General features: G+C 44.8%; 1 protein-coding gene across 2 annotated transcripts in view; it reads left to right on the top strand.

The window, feature by feature from the left end:
* Positions 1 to 119: 119 nt before the first annotated feature.
* The window catches only part of LOC138746861 (BAR/IMD domain-containing adapter protein 2-like 1), a 108,716-nt gene continuing 89,087 nt past the window's right edge, over positions 120 to 19,748 (top strand). For both annotated transcript variants that reach the window (XM_069905421.1, XM_069905422.1), the window contains exons 1-2: positions 120 to 183; positions 7,370 to 7,445. In XM_069905421.1, the coding sequence (XP_069761522.1) occupies positions 133 to 183; positions 7,370 to 7,445 (127 nt within the window). In that variant the 5' untranslated portion in view covers positions 120 to 132. The remainder of the gene's footprint in view (positions 184 to 7,369; positions 7,446 to 19,748) is intronic.

Genomic DNA, 19,748 nt, shown 5'->3' with positions numbered 1-19,748 from the left:
GTCGCATCTCCTCTCCGCTTCAGATCAGCCCACAGGCAGCACCTTGGGTCGTCATCCTTCGGAAGTTGAGCTCTTTCCATTTAATTTTGTCCGTGGGCCGGGAGGAGAGGAGGGGGAGGGGGGTGGGAAAACATGTCTCGCAAAGCGGAGGATATCAACAGGCTCACGGAGAACACCTACAAGGTGAGGACCCCTCCCCACTCCCCCCTCTCCCCTCCCCACTCCCCCCCTCTCCCCTCCCCACTCCCCCCCTCTCCCCTCCCCACTCCCCCCTCTCCCCTCCCCACTCCCCCCCTCTCCCCTCCCCACTCCCCCCCTCTCCCCTCCCCACTCCCCCCCTCTCCCCTCCCCACTCCCCCCCTCTCCCCTCCCCACTCCCCCCCTCTCCCCTCCCCACTCCCCCCCTCTCCCCTCCCCACTCCCCCCTCTCCCCCTCCCCACTCCCCCCCTCTCCCCTCCCCACTCCCCCCTCTCCCCTCCCCACTCCCCCACTCCCCCACTCCCCCACTCCCCCACTCCCCCACTCCCCCACTCCCCCACTCCCCACTCCCCACTCCCCACTCCCCACTCCCCCCTCTCCCCTCTCCCCCCCACTCCCCCCTCTCCCCTCCCTCCTCCCTTCCTCCACCTCTCCCCCTCCCCTCCCCTCCCCACTCCCCCTCTCCTCTCCCCCTCCCCCTCCCCTCCCCACTCCCCCTCTCCTCTCCCCCTCCCCTCCCCTCCCCACTCCCCTCTCCTCTCCCTCCTCCCTTCCTCACCCCCCTTCCCCTTCCCACCTCCCCCCCACCCCACCCCATCTCCCCCCCTCTCCCCCCTCTCCCCCCCCTCCCCCCTCCCCCCTCCCCCCCCCTCCCCCCTCTCCCCCCCTCTCCCCCTCTCCCCCCCTCCCCTCTCTCCCCCCCTCTCCCCCCTCTCCCCCCCTCCCCTCTCTCCCCCCTCCCCTCTCTCCCCCCCTCCCCTCTCTCCCCCCCTCCCCTCTCTCCCCCCCCTCCCCTCTCTCCCCCCCCTCCCCTCTCTCCCCCCCTCCCCTCTCTCCCCCCCTCCCCTCTCTCCCCCCCCTCCCCTCTCTCCCCCCCCCTCCCCTCTCCCCCCCCCCTCCCCTCTCTCCCCCCCCTCCCCTCTCTCCCCCCCTCCCCTCTCTCCCCCCCTCCCCTCTCCCCCCCCTCCCCTCTCTCCCCCCCTCCCCTCTCTCCCCCCCCTCCCCTCTCTCCCCCCCCTCCCCTCTCTCCCCCCCCTCCCCTCTCTCCCCCCCCTCCCCTCTCTCCCCCCCCTCCCCTCTCTCCCCCCCCTCCCCTCTCTCCCCCCCCTCCCCTCTCTCCCCCCCCTCCCCTCTCTCCCCCCCCTCCCCTCTCTCCCCCCCCTCCCCTCTCTCCCCCCCCTCCCCTCTCTCCCCCCCTCCCCTCTCTCCCCCCCTCCCCTCTCTCCCCCCCTCCCCTCTCTCCCCCCCTCCCCTCTCTCCCCCCCTCCCCTCTCTCCCCCCCCTCCCCTCTCTCCCCATTCTCCTCTCCTCTCTCCCCATCCCAAATAATTAATACCCTTAAGCTAATTTTTTTTTTAATTGTTTTATTCATTATTTGTAAGTGGCTAGCACTGTTGCCACTTCATTGCTCTGGATGATGGGGGGGGGGGGCACAGGTAAGGTCTCACCTGAGAGGGGGGCTGCTGAACAAGGTGCAGCCTCCCACAAACACCCCCTCAAAGATCACCCCAGCCTCTCAGAACGGGGAGGATTTGGTCTGGACAGGCATGAGGGCTGGTGGAGTGCCATAAAAGGGCTGGGTATCTCATCCCCTGTCTGGACTGCACCTACCTGTTCAGTCACCTTTTCAGCTGGGTGTGTTTGTGGTCGTGGAAAGGGAGAAAGAGACCAAGTGCGGCGATTTGTGTCGCAAATGTCTGTGTCATTCTGAAAATGTGCCAAGGTAATCTTCTGAAGAGGCTCCTCTATTAGCAGGGGAAGAGCATGCTACCAATTAAGTTTTTGAGGTTTGTGTTATCCACAGCTATTTGATTTGAACAGGAATGTTCCCCCCCACCACCAAGGACACCTGAATTGGAAAATGGCATAATTTAGAAATTTGGATGGCCATAGTGCCTTCCACATGATGTCACAAGCTGTATCACACCCAATCCAGTTATTTTGTTATGTAACAAACACAAGATCCAACCATGCAATCTTAAGTTAATTTCATTTTAATTATGCTGGTTGAGGGTTAAATATTAACCATGTATAACAGATAACTGCTCTTTCACAAAAATTGTCCAGAAGCATCTCTTGCATCTGTCTGAGAATGTTTACTTGCCCTCTGTGGAGTATTTAATCTAAAAGATTGTAGTTCCTCAGAAATGCATAAAATATTGGCTGATATTTTGGTATTTAAGTTGATGGAAAATTGAACCCAAATAGGAAAGCTGCCTACTTGACTAACCACTACCATTTATGTGATAATTATCTATTTAAGACTAAAATCATATTGTTCTTGCTTTAAAACTCACACCTGTCTTGCCAGTTAGCTTTATTGTTTTGGCTTCACTAAAAGGGGTGGTGCTGATGGATTCAACTAGTTATTGTGCTGTGCAGTTTTGCATTTTCTTTGTGACTATTTCAAATTTTCCAAGTCACCCTATTCTGGTTTAAACCAGAAATGGGTCATATATTTATAGAGATGATCTCTCCAAGGACATGAATATCTGTCTATTGCAGTATCTTATATGGTGGGGGTGAGGTTTTGCAATTGACCAAATTGATATCAACAGCCTGTTTTGTAAATAGTGTTCTGTTTAATATTGACACAACATACTGGAGCTGTCCAGTATATCAAAAGGACACTGGGAAGCTAAACTATTAAAACTTGCTGTATGATCTATAGTCCTAGTGCCAGTTAGTGTGTGTCAGGTTGAGGCATGAGTTATATTGAGAAAGACGGTGACTGTGGTTAAAGATGTTTTCAGTCTGAATGCAAATGCTACTATTATCAATGATCTTGAGTTTTGTACCAATTTTTAAAGTTCACGTTAAGTTAATGATGACTTGAGAAAGAAATATAAATAGTTGCAATGCCATATGATCATCAATTGGAGCTCTATTTTTCACCCTCCCAATCCTTTCATTCACTCCATGGCTCCTTGGTATACTCATCCTGTCCTTTGTTCCTTTTTCCTTGGAACTGTAAGGGGTGCAACACTTGCCCCTACACCACTTCTTCAGCATTATCCAAGGACCTTAACAGTCCTTCTAGGAAAGGCAGAGGTTCACAGGCACTTCCTCCAACCTCATCTATTGCATTCAGTGCTCTCAATATGGCCTCCTCTCATCAGCAAGACCAAGTGTTAGCTTGGCCACTGGATTGCTAAGCACCTGCACTCTTTCCACAGTGGTTTTCCGCTTCTGGTTGCTCTCCCCTTTTTCACACCCACCTGTCTGTCTTTGACTGTCTACATTGACACAGAAAGCCCAAATGCAAACTAGAAGAACAACCCAATGGTATAAGCTTCTAATTTTTAGGTAACATTCCCCTATGTTCCTTTCCCATTTCAACCAATCCAATTAAGTTTTCTCACTCTCTTTACCTTTATTATTTCTCCCCACTGCGATTAACCTCGATTTGTTACCTTCATCTGATTCCATCTGCCCATGTGTATTCGCCTGGGTTTCTTGTCACCTGGTTCACCTTTCTGCTCCCCTCACCATGTTGTTCCATCTGCCCATATTCTGTCCCATCTCCTCCAGCATCTGTCTAGACTTCCCCCTCCCCTCGTATAATTTAATCTGGCCATTTTTTGTTGTTTTCACCTATTGCCCACCAATCTTAAAACTCTCCCTACCCCTCCCTCACCTGACTTATTCTGCGAATCATCCCCCACTTTGCTTTGTTCTCCCTATTCCCTACCAACCTATCTCACCTCTTTATATTACCTACCTCCCTTCTACAGTTGGTCTTGATGCAGACTCATTCAGAAATGTTGACTGTTTCTCTGCTACCCTAGTTCTGCCTGACCTGTGGAATTCCTCCAGTAGTTCGTTTTCAATAGCTCCAGCTTCAATTTTCAGTCTCTTGTGTATCTATGTGGTATAAATTGGAGGGTCAGTCAAAAAAGAGGGTAATTCAGGAAAGATGTTCCTTCCCACCTGACATTAATGAAGTATTGAACCATGCTCAAAATTTCTCAAAACTTGTGTTAAATAGAATGGGATGTGTTTTTGTTTAGGTAACTCTACTCTGACAATTTGAAATTAATGCTTCATCCTTTGGCGAAAAACTAATTAGTTAAAAAGTACATTTTCTTCTCATTGCCTAAGCCAACCAGTTTCAAGAGATGACAGCTGGAATTTGTCCTATTGAAGTAAAGATTGAGGGAATCATGATCCAACCCTAGTGGCTGGTGTAAAGTCAGTTGAATTGCTTCCTGTAATTTTTTTTATTACTCAAATAATGTTGCACTGTGGAATTTATGAATTGTTTTTGGCTGAAACATTCTGTGGGCCTTGGTTCAATAGATACTATGAGTTTCAGGGTGTATGGTTTTTTTTTAAAACATTGATCTTTACTTTAGTAGAATTATTACACGCGAGATCACAATAAAATAGTAATACCATTGTTGAATTGATGTTAATATGTTTATAAAATATGAACAATTTTCTTATAGAACCATAGAACAATTACAGTACAGAAACAGGCCATCTCAGCCCCTCTACTCTGTGCCAAAACTATTTTATCATAATCCCACTGACTTGCACCCAGTCAATAATCCTCATACTTCTCCCATCCATGTACCTGTCCAAATTCTTCCTAAATGTTAAAATTGGCCTTGAATTTACCTCTTCAGCTGGAAGCTTGTTCCACACCCCCACCACTCTCTGTGAAGTTCCCCTTCATATTTCCCCCTAAACTTCTCCCTTTCACCCTTAACCCATGACCTCTGGTTTGTCTCGTACCTACCCTCAATGGAAAAAGCCTATCTACATTTACTCTATCTATCCCCCTCATACTTTTAAATACCTCTATCAAATCTCCCTTCATTCTTCTTCACTCAATTCCTGAAGTCCAGGCAACATCCCAGTAAACCTTCTCTGCAATCTTTCCATCTTATTGATATCTTTCCTGTAGTTAGGTGAACAAAACTGCACACAATACTCTATATATGGCCTCACCAATGTCTTATACAACTTTAACTTCCCAAATCTTATACTTATTACTTTGTAGAGCAAAGTATTAATAGGGCTGTAAATCCCTCTTTACAGCCCTATCCACCTGTGACGCCACTTTCAAGGAATTATGTATCTGTATTCCCAGATCCATCTGTTTTACTGCATGCCTCAGTGTTCTACCATTTAGCATGCATGTCCTTTCTTGGTTTGTCCTTCCAAAATGCAACACCTCACACTTGTCTTCATTTAATTCCATGTGCCATTTTTCCAATTAGTCCAGATCCCTCTGCTTTGAAAACATTCTTTGCTGTCCACAACATCTCTAATCTAGTGTCATCTGCAAACTTGCTGATCTAATTTACCACATTATCATCCAGATCAATGATATAGATGACAAACAACAATGGTCCCAGCACTGATCCCTGAGGCACACCACTAGTCATAGGTCTCATATCTGAGAAGTAATCTCTGGCTTCTCTCCAGCCATTGTCGAATCCAATTCACTACTTCACCATGAATACCTAGTGTCTGAACCTTCCTGACTAACCTCCCATACGAGACCTGCCTTAATAAAATCTGTGTAGACAACCTACATAGCCTTTCCTTTGTCAACTTTCCAGGTAACCTCTTTGAAAATGTCTATAAGATTGGTTAAATACAGCCTATCTCACACAAAGCCATGTTGATTATCGCTAATCACTCCATGGCTATCCAAATAATTGTATATCTAATCTCTTAGAACATATTCAAATATTTACCTACCACTGACATCAGGCTCAACGGCCTATAATATCCAGGGTTACTTTTGGAGCCTTTTTTAAACAACAGAACAACACCCGTGGCTAAGAACATTTTAAATATTTCTGCCAGAGTTCCTGCAATTTCTGCGTTAGCCTCCCTCAAGGTCTGAGAAAATATCTTGAGGCCCTGGGGATTTATCCACCCTCATTTGCTTGAAGCAGGAAGTACTTCCCTCTCTTTAATCTCTATAGATTCCATGACCTCACTGCTCGTTCTCCTTGCTCCCCATGACTCTGTGCCTGTTTACAGAATGAATACTGATTTTTTTTTAATTTTGATCTCCCCCATCTCTTTTGGCTCCATACACTACTGATCTTCAAGAGGTTCAATTTTGTCCCTTGCTATTCATTGCTCTTAATATACCCGTAGAAACCCTTAGGATTTTCCTTCACATTGTCTGCTAAAGCAACTTCATGTCTTCTTTAACCTTCCTGATTTCTTGAGGTTTTTCTTACATTTTTTATACTCCTCATGTACCTCATTTGCTCCATGTTGCCTATACCTGTTATACACCTTCCTCTTCTTCCAAACCAGATCCCCAATATTCCTCGAAAACCAAGGTTACCTATACTTTCTAACCTTGCCTTTGATCCTGACAGGAACATACAAACTCTGAACTCTCAAAATGTCACCTTTAAAGGTCCTCCACTTACCTCTTGCCGGAAAACAACCTATCCCAGTCCAAGCATTCTAGATCCTTTCTCATTTCCTCAAAATTGGCCTTACTCCAATTTAAAATCTTATCCCAAGGTCCAGACTTGTCCTTCTCCATAATTAACTTGAAACTAAGGAATTATGATCATTGGACCCAAAATGTTTCCTTACACCTACTTCTGTCATCTGTCCTGTCTCATTCCCTAATATGAGATCCAATATTGCACTCTCTCTAGTTTGTATCTCTATATATTGATTTAGAAAACTTTCCTGAACACATTTGACAAAGTCCAAGCCGTCCAGCCCTTTTACAGTGTGGGAGTCCCAGTCAATATGTGGAAAGTTAAAATCCCCGACTAACACAACTTGTAGGTCTTCAGTGGAATTGTACTTTAATTGGGTAAGTAAGGGGTAGTTAAATCCACTTTGCAGATTACAATGTGTCAAACATTCAATCATTGTTGTAACCAGTCATTAAGAAATTAACCATTGTAACTTTTAAAATTGTGTGGTGTTATTTTACTTTGATAATTAGCTGGTTCAGTTTGCCACTATATGATAGAAGCCTGCAAAGCATCAGGTGTGCTTATTGAAATGCAGATATTATCACAAAATATTTCATTTGCCAAATGTTTCCCAGTGACATGAGAATGGTTCCAATGTATTTTTTTTCAAATTCAAATTCCTACAGTCACTTTCAACGAGCTCTATGTTGTTATAATGAGACTAATACATTGCATGATAAAAGTTTCTGTTTTCCTTCAGACTGTAATGGAACAATTTAATCCAGGATTACGGAATCTTGTAAATCTAGGCAAAAATTATGAAAAAGCTGTTAGTGGTAAGTGTTCATTTTAAATACTTGGTGAGCTTGATATGGTTCATTTAGGTTTGTAGGTTCTTGGCACCACAAGCAGGAACCTGCAGTTTTATGAACTGCTTTTGATTTAAGATTGAGACCTTCCTGTAGAATACTTCATGTTAAACTTGTATTGCAGAATTCTGGCCTGTAAATGTAATGTTATATTCCATTTGTCCAGACTCAATGTTCAGAATTATTATAACCTTGGCTCAAGCTGTATCATTCACTTCTGGCTTGTTTATCAACTGGGATATGTTTATGGGTAATTGATCCCTTGAAGTACAGTAAATAAATCACCAGTTACATTGACCATTGATTTCATTTTGCGAAAAATGCAAAATTAATGTAACCAATATTCTTAATGATGCATCAGATGGAATCTGATGGCAGAGGGGAAGAAGCTGTCCTTGTGCCGTTGAGTGCTCATGGTCAGGATGCTGTACCTTTTTCCAGATGGGAGCAGTGAGAAGAGGGCTTGGCATGGGTGGTGAGGGACCTTGAAGATAGAGACTGTTTTCTTGAGACACCATATCTTGTAGATGTCCTTGATGGAATGAAGACTGATGCTCATTATGGCACTGGCTGAGTTTACAGCCCTCTTTTTCCTTTTCCTGTCTGGTGCATTGGCACCTTCATACCAGACAGCGATGCAACCAGTCAGAATGCTCTCCACCTGTAGAAATTTGCAAGAGTCTTTGGTGACATACTGATTATACTTTATACTCATAGCAATATATGGTTTAAAACTGGAGGTTAGAGGGCACTAATGATTGCTTTCCTTTGTTAAGGAAAAGAAAGGAGTGAAAGGACTAATTTACTTAATGTGTTTGGCAACATATCATGGAAGGACTAATGTTTTCAGGGAACAAAATGGGTTTGTAAAAAAAGATTGTTAAATCACACATTAGACCAAAGGAACATTATTATTTTGTTAAATTGGATCAGGGTTGGATGGAGAGGTGGGTTCAACAGAGGGAAAATTCCAGACAAAACATAGGGTAGAATGATCAAAGACGGATGCAAAACACAAACCAGGATTAAGGCAAAAAGCCATACATCAACACATTTGTATGAACATTCATCTTGTAATAAAGGAAATTGTGTGTCAGGCTTATTAAATGTGGGAGTTATGACCAGCAAGTTTGCAGATGAACAAGAATGATCTGAAAATGATGGAATTAATTGATAAAAAGGCAGAGAAATTTCAAATTGAATTTAATCCTGGAAATGTGAAGCGTGGCAATAAGGCTAGGATCTAGACAATAAAGGGAGGCCCTGAGAAGTTCTGAAGAACAAAGAAAATTTGTTGTCCACGTCCAAGGTTCCTTGAAGGCAGCAACTCGTGAAGGCGGTGAAGATGATGTATGGGATTAGCATTATCAGTAGCAAAGACCAAGAATATAAGAAAAGTGAAGTTATGCTGCAAATTTCAAGTCATGATTTGAGAATTGTGTTGTCATATGATAGAAAAGCTGTGGTTGCACTGAAGAGGGTGCAGAGGAGATTCACCACAACGAAATCTCTATGAAGTGTTTCATCTAATAGAGAGGCTAGAAAGGCTGGGCTTTTATTCCTTGGAGCAGAGGGGCTGAAGGAAACAAGATGTATACAATTATGAGGCAAATAGATGAAGTTGATAATGAGATCATTTCCTTTTGACAGAGGTGTCTATCAAAGACCATAGGTTTAAGGGGAAAGAAACTTAGAGTGGACTCGAAGAATATTTTCACCATAAAGGTGGTTGAAATCTGGAATGCACTGGCTAAGGGAGTGATGGAAGCAGATCATTTCAAGTCGTATGTTTTTTTTAAAAACAAAATTATAAAGTTGATTACATTATAGACATCAAACATATGACAGTACATGAGGATTAAATAATGGAACTAAAGCAAATAAGTTTGGAGAATGTGTTCACTGCTTTAAAACAAGTCAAACAGAGCACCTTTCAGAAATACAATCCTCCAAAGCCCACAATTGTAACCCTAAATCAATAGCTAGTAAGTAAAACAATTCAGTGGGAGAAAGAATGTATAATGGTTGGACAAGAAAGATGACGCGTGAGACCAGAGCTATGAAAAATGGAGGCTAAAATGAGGCATATAGCAAAAAGCAATTTTATAGTCGACTACTAAATGAATGTTTTAGAATTGTTGCTGTGTTTCAGAGAATGGTACAGTTAAATCAGTTGACTTGTCAGAAATTCAGGGCATAATTCTTGATCTTTAGTCTGCATGAACTTTGAATGTCCTGGTTGAGCCTTTCTTTTGACTTCAATTGTATATATTGCATGTTAACTGATACTTTAATTAAAAAGTGTGACTTCATATTTTTACGGACAACGTCCCTGCAGTCTTTACAAGGGCAATCTGTGTGCAAGAGTTGAATTACTTCTGTTAAAATTTGCATATGTTTGAAGAAAATTGCTGTTTGAACAAGCAACCCTAAGGCAAAGGTCCTTTCAACTGTCTCCGCTTCCTCTGATCCCACAGGATTAAGTGTCCCTTAATATTTCCCTCTGTCCCAGTAGAGGTAACAAATTTCTCTAGATTCTCTCATTTGCTTCATCATTCTGAATTTATTTTGTCAATGAAGCCCATTGCCTATTTTCCTACTAGACACCCAGCTTCCTTTGCACAGTTTAGCTGTTATTAAAAGATCCCTCCCCTTGATCACTTTGTCTTTGCAATTTACTTTTCCACCTTCAAATTTACTTTCCTCTCCAAAGTCCTTGCCAGACTTTGGTGTAATCATGATTGAATACCTTCACTTAAATTTTTAGCTTTCCAATGTGCCGAAATACTCTGACAAAAGTCATAATTTAGCATTCTCTGATAAACATCTTCTTTCTTCACTTACCACGTGGGGATCATGGGCAAATTCAGGATGTATCCAGTATTCCTGATTGCTCTTGAGAAGGCGGTGATCTGCTGTCTTGGAAGGTTGCTTATGGTGAAGGTAATTGTGTTAGTGAAGAAGGACATTCTGAATATAGATACAATGTTGAACAAATGCTCGTATGATTCCAAATCAAGATAGTTTGTGGCTTGATGGGAAACCTGCAGATAGTAATTGGAGCTTTCTGTATTTTGTGGAGAGTAACGTTCCAGGCTTCAGGATAGAAGAATGGCTTTGGGCCATCTGGAGACAAGTTATTAGTTTCCTCTTGTCACCTCTTTATTTGTGAAGCTGCTCCAATTTAGTTTCAGGCCAATGGAGACTCCACAGGATGTTGATAATGGCAAAAGAAAGGTAAACTATTCCTTCTCATCCCACTTGGTATGGTATACCACGTTATACTCCAATGTGTCTCTTCCTGAAAGGTTGGTAGTGTGGGGAGGGGGGAGGGAGGAGGGAGAAGAGGTAGGTAGCTTCTTTTGCATATTCAGGTACACAATCCTTTATCCAGATATCTAAAATCCAGAAAGCTCCAAAAACCGGCAAGTAGGGAGAGAGATGGCAGCACGAGTCGGGTGGGCTAGAGACCGGCAGTGCAAGTCAGACGGGCGAGGGGGAGAGACCGGCAGCACAAATTGGGGGGGCCGAGGGGGGGGAGGGAGGAGACCGGCAGCGCAAGTTGGGCGGGCGAGGAGGGGGGAGGAGACTGGCAGCGCGAGCTGGTGGGGGGAGGGTGGGCGGGGGAGAGACCGGCAGGGCAACTGGAAGGGGGTGGCACAATTTGAGTGGACTTAAATCTGGCTTTCCAAAATCCAGAAAAATCTGAAATTCAGAACACACTGTCCCCCGAGGGTTCCAAATAAAGGCTTGTGTATCTGTATTGTAATTTAGTCTACCAAGTTGTAGCTAGAAAATCTTTAATGTTTATCCTGGTTTCCCTACGTTTATTCTTGAACCTTTAAGTTTTTGCATAACTGAGAGTGAATTTGACTATGTCCTACCTTAGTGTTATGATTGACTCCAAAGATGATATTACATTTTGTAGTTTTTAAGAGGAAAACTAGACATGGGGTGTTAATTTAGAGAAAAGGACAACACAAAAATCATTTTGAGAGGGAAGTAAATGGTCATTGTATTTAAAAATTTTTTTTTTTTGTATTTCATTGTACATATACACCAATATTCTTTCTTTCTGTAGACAAACAGGTACTTTTTGTCGGGTGGGGGGGGGGGGGGAAATCTGCAATAGTGTACATTAAGTTACCCCCATACAAAAAGAGCTAATCTCTATAAAAATAGATCAATAAATATTCAGTTATTGCAAGAAAAGTGGCATTTCTATGGTGAAAACAGTTCTTTTTGTTTATGGGTACAGTAGCAAAGTGAGATTCAAGAGCCCGATAGCCATTGCGGAGGATGGACAACTGTTTTTGAACCAGATGTGCTGGACTTCAAGCTTCTGTTATCATCTTCCCAAAAAAGCAGCATGAAAAGGTTATGACCAGCGTGATGGGGGTCCTTAATGATTCTTGAAGCAGTGCCTCACATAGATGCCATCAAGGGATGGGAGGTCTGTGCCCATGATTGATTTAGCTCTAGTTCCTATTTTCTGCAACCAGCTGCATTCCTAGGCATTCAAGTTTCCAAATCAGGGCATGATGCAAATAGTCAGAATATTTTTCTCAGTACTCCTGTAGAAGTTTCATTAGAGCTGAATCTGCTCAGACATATTTGAAAAATGAGGCATTGGTGTGCCTTCTTCATGGCTGTCTCTGCATTAGCTCCTGAAGAGGTCCTCGATATGTGGATTCCCAGGAACTTGAAGATACAAACCCTCTCCACCTCCATCCCATTAGTGCAGACAGATGTGTGGTCCCTTGGCCTCAACTTCTTAAAACCCATAATTAGTTTTGTGGTCTTGATGTTGAGGGCAAGTTTGTTGTTCTAGCACCATCCAATCAGATTCTCAATCTCCATCCTGTATTCTGATTCATCCTGTGGTTCAGCCAACAACAATGGTGGTGTCAGCAAATTTATACCTGAGGCAGGAGTTGATGTCCTCATAACCAACATTTTAAAGCTTTTCCTCATGGTAGACATAAGTGCCATCAGCCAATAGTGCTCATATAATAGAACCTGATGGAGGTTGTTGGCAGATTAGACAGCATGAGTGAAATTTTAGGATCTGTTGAGCGGTTTTAAGGCTGAAGTATAGCTAACATTATGAGAGCAGGCATATGCCAGTGAATTTCAGGATGTTAAACCTTAAGTGGTGGATAGTTATTGAAAAGAATTCTGAGGGACAGGAGTTATTTGAATTTACAAAGGAAACGATTATTTAGGGACAGCCAGAATAGTTTTGTGTGTGAAATCATGTAAGAATGAGGGGAGATTTGATAAGAGGTATTTAAAATTGAGAGGTAAAGACTGTAATTGTAGGCATGCAGGTGAGATGCAAACCAGAGGACAAGGGTTAAGGGTTCGAGCATCAAAGTTTAGGGGGAACTTCTTCACACAGAGAATGGTGGGAGTGTGGAACGAGTTGCCAGCTGAAGTGGTCAATGCAGGCTCAATTTTAACATTTAAGAAGAATTTAGATTGGTACAGGGCAGTAGGACTAGTCAGAAAAATAGTTTGACACAGAAAAGAAGGACCAAAGGGTCTGTTTCTGTGCTGTAATGATCTATGAATTTGATTTTTGTTTTGAAGAGGTGACAAATAGGATTGACGAAGTGTGTAAGACCTTGCCTATGTGGACTTCAGTAAGGCCTTGGCTGGCAGGCTGCTCCTCCAGTGAAAGTTGGATTCAAAAACTGGCTTAATGGAGGCGTCAGAGTGGTGGTGGATCATAATTTTTCAGGCTGACGCCTGTGACCAGGGTACCATGGGAATCAGTGTTAGTTTGTCCTGTACATTAATAATTTGGCTGAAAGTATAAGTAATGCAATTAGTCAGTTTGAAGTTAACATTGTTGCTGTAGTGAACAGCAAAGACTATTGCCTAAACCAGGGGTTCCCCAAACTTTTTAGACCATCAACCCCCTTCAGGGACTATGTAGTCCCTCCATGGGCCCCAGGCATGTAATCCTGGCACTGAACAGGGTGGGTGGGGCTGAGTAAAGTGGCCAGACGTCCGATTTTTTTTTAGACCAGAAAGTCTGGCTTTTGTGCCCTCTGTCCGGTGCCACCTTGAGTCAGACATTAATTTGTCCTCCATTTGGGGGTTTAGGGCACTTAACCTGTTAAATGCAGCATCCTGGCCTCCATGTGCCGTGGGTGTCCGGCTGGCATATGCACGATGTGGGGGAAATATGATGGTGATGCTCAAAGTGTCAGCTGGTGCATGCGCAATGAGGGGTAGGCATGATGATGGCACATGAAGGTTCATGGCAGGTAAGCCTCCACCTACCACCTCCCCCCCCCCCCCCCTTGGTGGTGTGGAGGTGCTATTTTAAATTGACTCCCTCCCTGGTGTTATTGACTCCCTTTCAACCACCCCCCCCTGCATTTATCCACCCCTTGGGGGTCAATATCGACCACTTTGGAGACCTCTAGTCTAAACAGACAGCAGGCTGTTAATCAACTAGAAAAATGTGCAAGGGAATGGCAGATGGAATTTAACTTGGACAGGTGAAGTGATGCATTTTAGGAAGTTGAATCAGGGAAGTACATGCACAGAAAATAGAAAGATCATGGGAAATGCTGTGGGCATGTGACTTTAGGGTACGTGTATAAAAACAAAAAACGTGTATAAACTGATGCGTGAGGAAGGTGTGGGCTTATTTGCCTTCATTATCTGAGACATTGATTATAAAGGATGTTCACTATACAGTTTTCTAAAATATTGGTTACTCTATACTTAAGGTATTGTGTGAGTTCTGGTGACCACACAATAGGAAGGATGCGATTAGGCCAAAGAGGTTACAGAAAAGATTCAAAGATGTGGCCTAAATTGGAAGACTTGATGTGCCAGTAGAAATTGGAGGGACTAGCTCTGTTTTCTTGAAGTGAAGGAGGCTGAGATGACATTATGGAGGTATATAACATGAGGGGCATACAGTAGATTGCCAGTGCCTGTCTTCTTTGATTGGGGGCTGAGGGCTAAAACTAGAGGGCACAAACCTTTGGACACTGGCCATTTTTAACCTTTCTTAATGTATACTCTGGGCTGGGTCCATGGGCACAAACAAAAATACAAACCAGCTGGTGGTTGGGTACAAAACCAGTTCCGAAAAATGGGGACACAGAGTATATATGCTTGTTGATAGTCCCTGAAAACAGGGTCACTGGGTCCAAGGGGTTAAGGTGAGAAGGAAGAGATTTAAAGGAGATTTGAGGGGAAATTCTTTTCAGAGGTCTTGATATCTGGAATGAACTGCTATAGAAGATGTGAGCAGTAACAACGTTTAAGAGATGACTAAATAGGGAGTTGAATAAGAAAGGCAGAGAAGGATATTGAGTTAATGCAGGCAAATGGGATTAGTATAATTGATCATGGTGGTTGGCAGAGACATAGAGGGCTGAAGAGCTGTTCAAGTGCAGTACAATTGTGACTCCAATGTCCTGATATTATGGAAGTTTAACCTTACAAATTCAGTTTCTTCCTTGTCTTTACTAATCACTTGAATTGGATAGTTTTGGTTTGAGATTTCAAGATTGGCCAGTCTGTGGATAAAATGAAAACCACGTTGAATAGTTTTAATCTTGCAGTTCACTAAACAGGAGTTGGATAATTGCAGATGTTATCCAACAATACAAGCATTTGAAAGATTTACTTCTAATTTATTCATGTACACTTTAGAATATTGCTCCATTGTTTATCTTAATAAATTGCTTTCAAGTGATGAATCTTTTGTTCTTGTTATTTCACCCCTGACTCCCTTACTGCTGCAGTACAAGCTAAATTTAAAATAGTCACATTTCCCTTTGGTTTTTCTTTTTGACCATGTTTGAAATTAAGATGGAATGAAGTAAAATTGCTTACCATCTTAAAAACAGAGGTCAGAAAAGGGGAGGATAGAACTTGCTTGAGAACCTCATTAAATCTGGTGCTAAGGCTTCAATCTTTTTGACAATGGTGTGACCTTGTATAATTTCATGAAACCAGATTTTGAGATGATATATTATGAAGAAATGTATGACTAAGCTCTCTGAGAACCTGTGAACTTGAGCATTATGAACAACCAGAAAAGTTATGTTGACTTTTGAAAATAACAAAGGATAAAGGGACAACATAGTGGGAATAAATGCTATCACATAATGCCAATGCTTTGCAAAATTACAGAACTGCAAAAGAAAATTCCAACAAAAAAGGAATCCAATTGTGTTGGAAAAATTGATCTATTTAGCCAGATCATTGTCCTTAGACCTGTAGACTAGCCGTTCTCAAATTATTTTGAGCTGCAGCCCACTTTGGACCTGCTCAAAGTTTATGACCCCCCCCCTCCTTCCCTGTGAAGCAGTCAAGTTTATTTGATTTCTTCTGTACTTCTCACTGACTAACTACATTAAAAAAAACCATACAAAATATTTTGTGATCTCAGTCTATGGCCTGCCCACATCAGCCCCCACCCCCAACAATGTGCATTGAGGAAAGCTAACGATGACCATTACTATTCAAGGATGATTTTAAATGTGATGAGGATTTCTGTCTCTTCCATTATTTCAATGAGTAAACTTCCAACCCTTAACACCTCGTGTTCCCTCTAATTCTTCTGTGGGTTACTTTAAACTCATGACCCCTACATTTTGGATCTGTCTACTTCCTGTTTATGACAATTAGGCCCTTCATTATTTAGGTCTCCTATCAGCCACTTTGTTGTCAACAAAACAATATCAGCTTCCTAGTCATTCCTCAAGTTAAACTTTGCCAGTCCTGGAAACATTCTCGTAAACCTCCTTTGCTTCCTCTAGTGCAAAACTGTAAAGTGGTGTCCAAAACTGAATGCAGTACTTGACCAATCTATTTGTTCCATGCAATTTGAGGGTAACCCACCCAGTTGATGAATCAATAAAAAGGAATTACTTTCTATTTATCCACACTTTTGTGTATTCTTCCATTTATTGTTTACTGATTACATGCAGCTCTCTAAAGGTATCACCTCTGCATTGGATTTAAATTTCTACTTTTCTGTCCATGACAAGACTATTATACCTTCTTGCAGCTTGCAGGGATTTCAGACCATTAGATCCTACAAGGAAAGGCTGAACACCACCTTATGAGCTTTTCAGGCTCACTTTGAGAAAGAGAGCTCAATGATACTTATGAGAAGCTGAGGGCCCAGTGATGTCTGTCTCTGAGGCCAAGATCAGAGCATTCTTCAAAAGGGTGAACCCTTGCAAGGCATCCAACCCTGATAGCGTACCTGGCAGGGTGTTGAAAATCTGTGCCAAACAACTAGACACTTGAATGCTTTCAATCTCTTATTGCTATAGGCAGAAGTTCCCACCTGCTTCAAAAGTGCATCAATCATCACGGTGCCCGAGAGGAGTCACGTGATGGAGTGGTGGCCGGACGGTGAGCTCCGGCCCTCTCCAGAGAAGTCGGGAAGGGCGGGAGAGGATACAAGGGCACAGAAATACAAGTTGAAGAGGAGTGAATGTGGGGGTGGAAGGAGGATGGAGACGGGGGAAGAAGGGTCGGAATCGGCGGAGGGAGGGGAGGAAGAGGGGACAACGGGGGAAGAGGGTGAAGGCCTTGCCTGTCCGGGGAGGCCCGCTGTGGAGAGGGGACCCCGCTACCTCAGGTCGGTAGAAAGAGAACTACAACAATGGCTCGTGGGGCCGAGTGGGGGTGCGCAACCGCGCATGAAAAAGAACGCGCCGACGGGGGGGGGGACCGGCTGGGGGGTCGGTCTCCGCAGCCGGCGGCGACAGCTGCAGAACACCTGCAGCAAGAAGAGACCACAGAAGACAATGGAAACAAGAAAGAAGAGGAGGAAAGGGCAGCAAAGAAACAGCAGATGGTCAGCCTAGAGGGGGAGGAAGAGGAAGAGGAGGAGTGCAGGGAAGTGGAAGAGGAGGGGAGGGGCAAGGTAAAGGAGGTACTTGCTCTTGTTAGAGGATACATGGAGTCATTTAAAGAATGGCAAACACAGGAATTCAATGATTTGAGAAGAAGAATAAACAACACAGAAAAGAAAATAAATAAAATGGATATGACCTTGGCGGAAATGGGGAAGGGGATGGACGGGATGGAGGGGCGGGCAGTGGCGGCAGAGATGGAGGTAGAAGACTTGGGGGGGAAATTGGAGGAATCTAGTAGGGGAACTAAAGAGACACAAGAATTACTAGCCCAAAAAATAGATATAATGGAAAATTATAACGGAAGGGATAACATAGGGATAGTGGGCCTTAAGGAAGATGTAGAAGGCAAGAATATGAGGGAGTTTATGGGGGAGTGGATCCCTGGGGCCCTGGGATGTCCGGAACTACAGCGGGAGATGGAGGTGGGGGGGGCACGTGGAGCATTGGCCCCTGGACCACGGCCACAACAAAAACCAAGATCTATTGTAGTGGGATTCCTGGGATGTACTGCGGGAGAGGGGGTACTGGAGAAGACGGTGGAGGGGGTGGGAGGGGGCGGCGGGCCACTGGAGTGTAGGGGGCGGGAGGTCTTCATTTATCCAGATATGGGCTTTGAGCTCCTGGGGAGGAGAGGGGGGTTCGGTGCAGCGGGGGCGATTTTATGGAGGAAAGGATGTAGATTTGCGCTGAAGCATCCTGCGGTGTTGAGGGTGTTTGTTCCAGGACAACGGGGCAGACTGTTCTCGGATCCGGAGGGGGCACGAAAGTTTGCAGAACAATTGCAAAAATAGACTGAGGGATGAAGACGGGTAATGAGAGCAAAAATTATCACGATTGATATGTATGTGGGTAAAGACAAAAGTGGACTGAGGGATGAAGACGGGTGGGGAGGGTGGAGGTGACCACGATTGATGTGTGTGCGGGTGAAGAGGTATAGGAGTGAATAGAGACAATGGGCATGTGTGAGGGTGTCTGTAATTAGAGGAAAGCGTGGAGAGTGTAGACGGGAGTTGATGGGGGAGGGTGGTGGAGTGGAGAGAATGGGGAGGGAACTGGAGGAGTGACCTTTGTGACATATAGAGGACGAAGTCTTTTCTGGGGGGGGCTGGGTGGGGGGAAAAGAGCGGTCGCTGCGGGGTCGGTTGGCGCTTGCGAGTGGATTCGCGGATCCAGGTGGGGAGGGGAGATGTGGTTGTCCGACGGGGGATGGGGGGCAGCTCGGGAGGGGAAGGGGAGATTGGGGATAAAGAAGATAGAAATAGGAGAATGGGGAAAATGTTGGATGTTGTAGGAGTGTTGTCTGGTGGGGGGTTGGAGATGGGAGGACGGGGATGGGGGGGGAGGAGGGGTGGTGATGGAGGAGCGGAGGGAGAGGATGGGCGGGGTGTAGAATGGCTGCGCTGAACTGTATGACTCTGGATGTTGATGGAGTACATGGCCAGGTTGGAGGGAGGAAACTGCTGAATTTGCTGAAAGAGGAAGGGATGGGTGTGGCATTTGTCCGGGAAACACATTTAGCTGAGTTGGAGCACGGGAAGTTGAGGGGGGATTGGGTGGGACATGTGGCGGCGGCATCGTGTGGTTCGGGGGCAGGAGGAGTGGCTATGTTGATTGGCGGAAATGTGCCATTTAGAGTGGAGGAGGGGGTAGTAGATCCAGCGGGGAGATATGTTGTGATGGAGTGTCAGATGTGTTCGGAGCTTTGGAGTCTACTTGGTGTGTATTCACCTGGCGGGGAGGATCAAGGGTTTATGCGGGATGTCTTTTTGAGGGTGGCTGGTGCGCGGGGGAGCATACTAATAGGAGGGGATTTCAATCTGAATTTGGATCCAAATATGGATGAAACGGGGAGGGGGGTTGGCGGGAAGAACAAAGTGACCAAATTTATAATTAAATCAATGCAGGAGGTGAAACTTGTGGACATATGGAGGAGGCGGGGCCCGGGAGAAGGGGAGTGCTCATACTGCTCGACTGGACATAGGGCATGCTCGGGGATGGACCTATTCCTGTTATCAGCCCACATACAGGGGAGAGTTGGGAAAGCGGAATGTGGAGCTGGACTATTATCGGACCACTCACCCCTGTTGTTGGCAGTGGAGCTGGAGGACATCCCTCCGGGAGTGTGTGGATGGAGATTGGGCCCCATGCTGCTTGAGGGACAGGATTTTGGAGAATTTGTTGAAGGGCAGTTGAAGGTGTACTTTGAGGTGGGTGCGGAGTCAGTGGAAGATGGGTTTGTACTGTGGGACGCGGTGAGAGCATTCATTGGAGGGCAAATGGTGAGTTGTGCGGCCGGGATGGGGAAGGACTGTGGTCGGGGGGCAGAGCAGTTGGAGGGGGAGGTGGTAAACATGGAAAAGGA

This window comes from Narcine bancroftii, chromosome 12, assembly GCF_036971445.1.
Source record: "Narcine bancroftii isolate sNarBan1 chromosome 12, sNarBan1.hap1, whole genome shotgun sequence".
Lineage (NCBI taxonomy): Eukaryota > Metazoa > Chordata > Chondrichthyes > Torpediniformes > Narcinidae > Narcine > Narcine bancroftii.
This window is presented reverse-complemented; position numbering and strand designations above follow the sequence as displayed.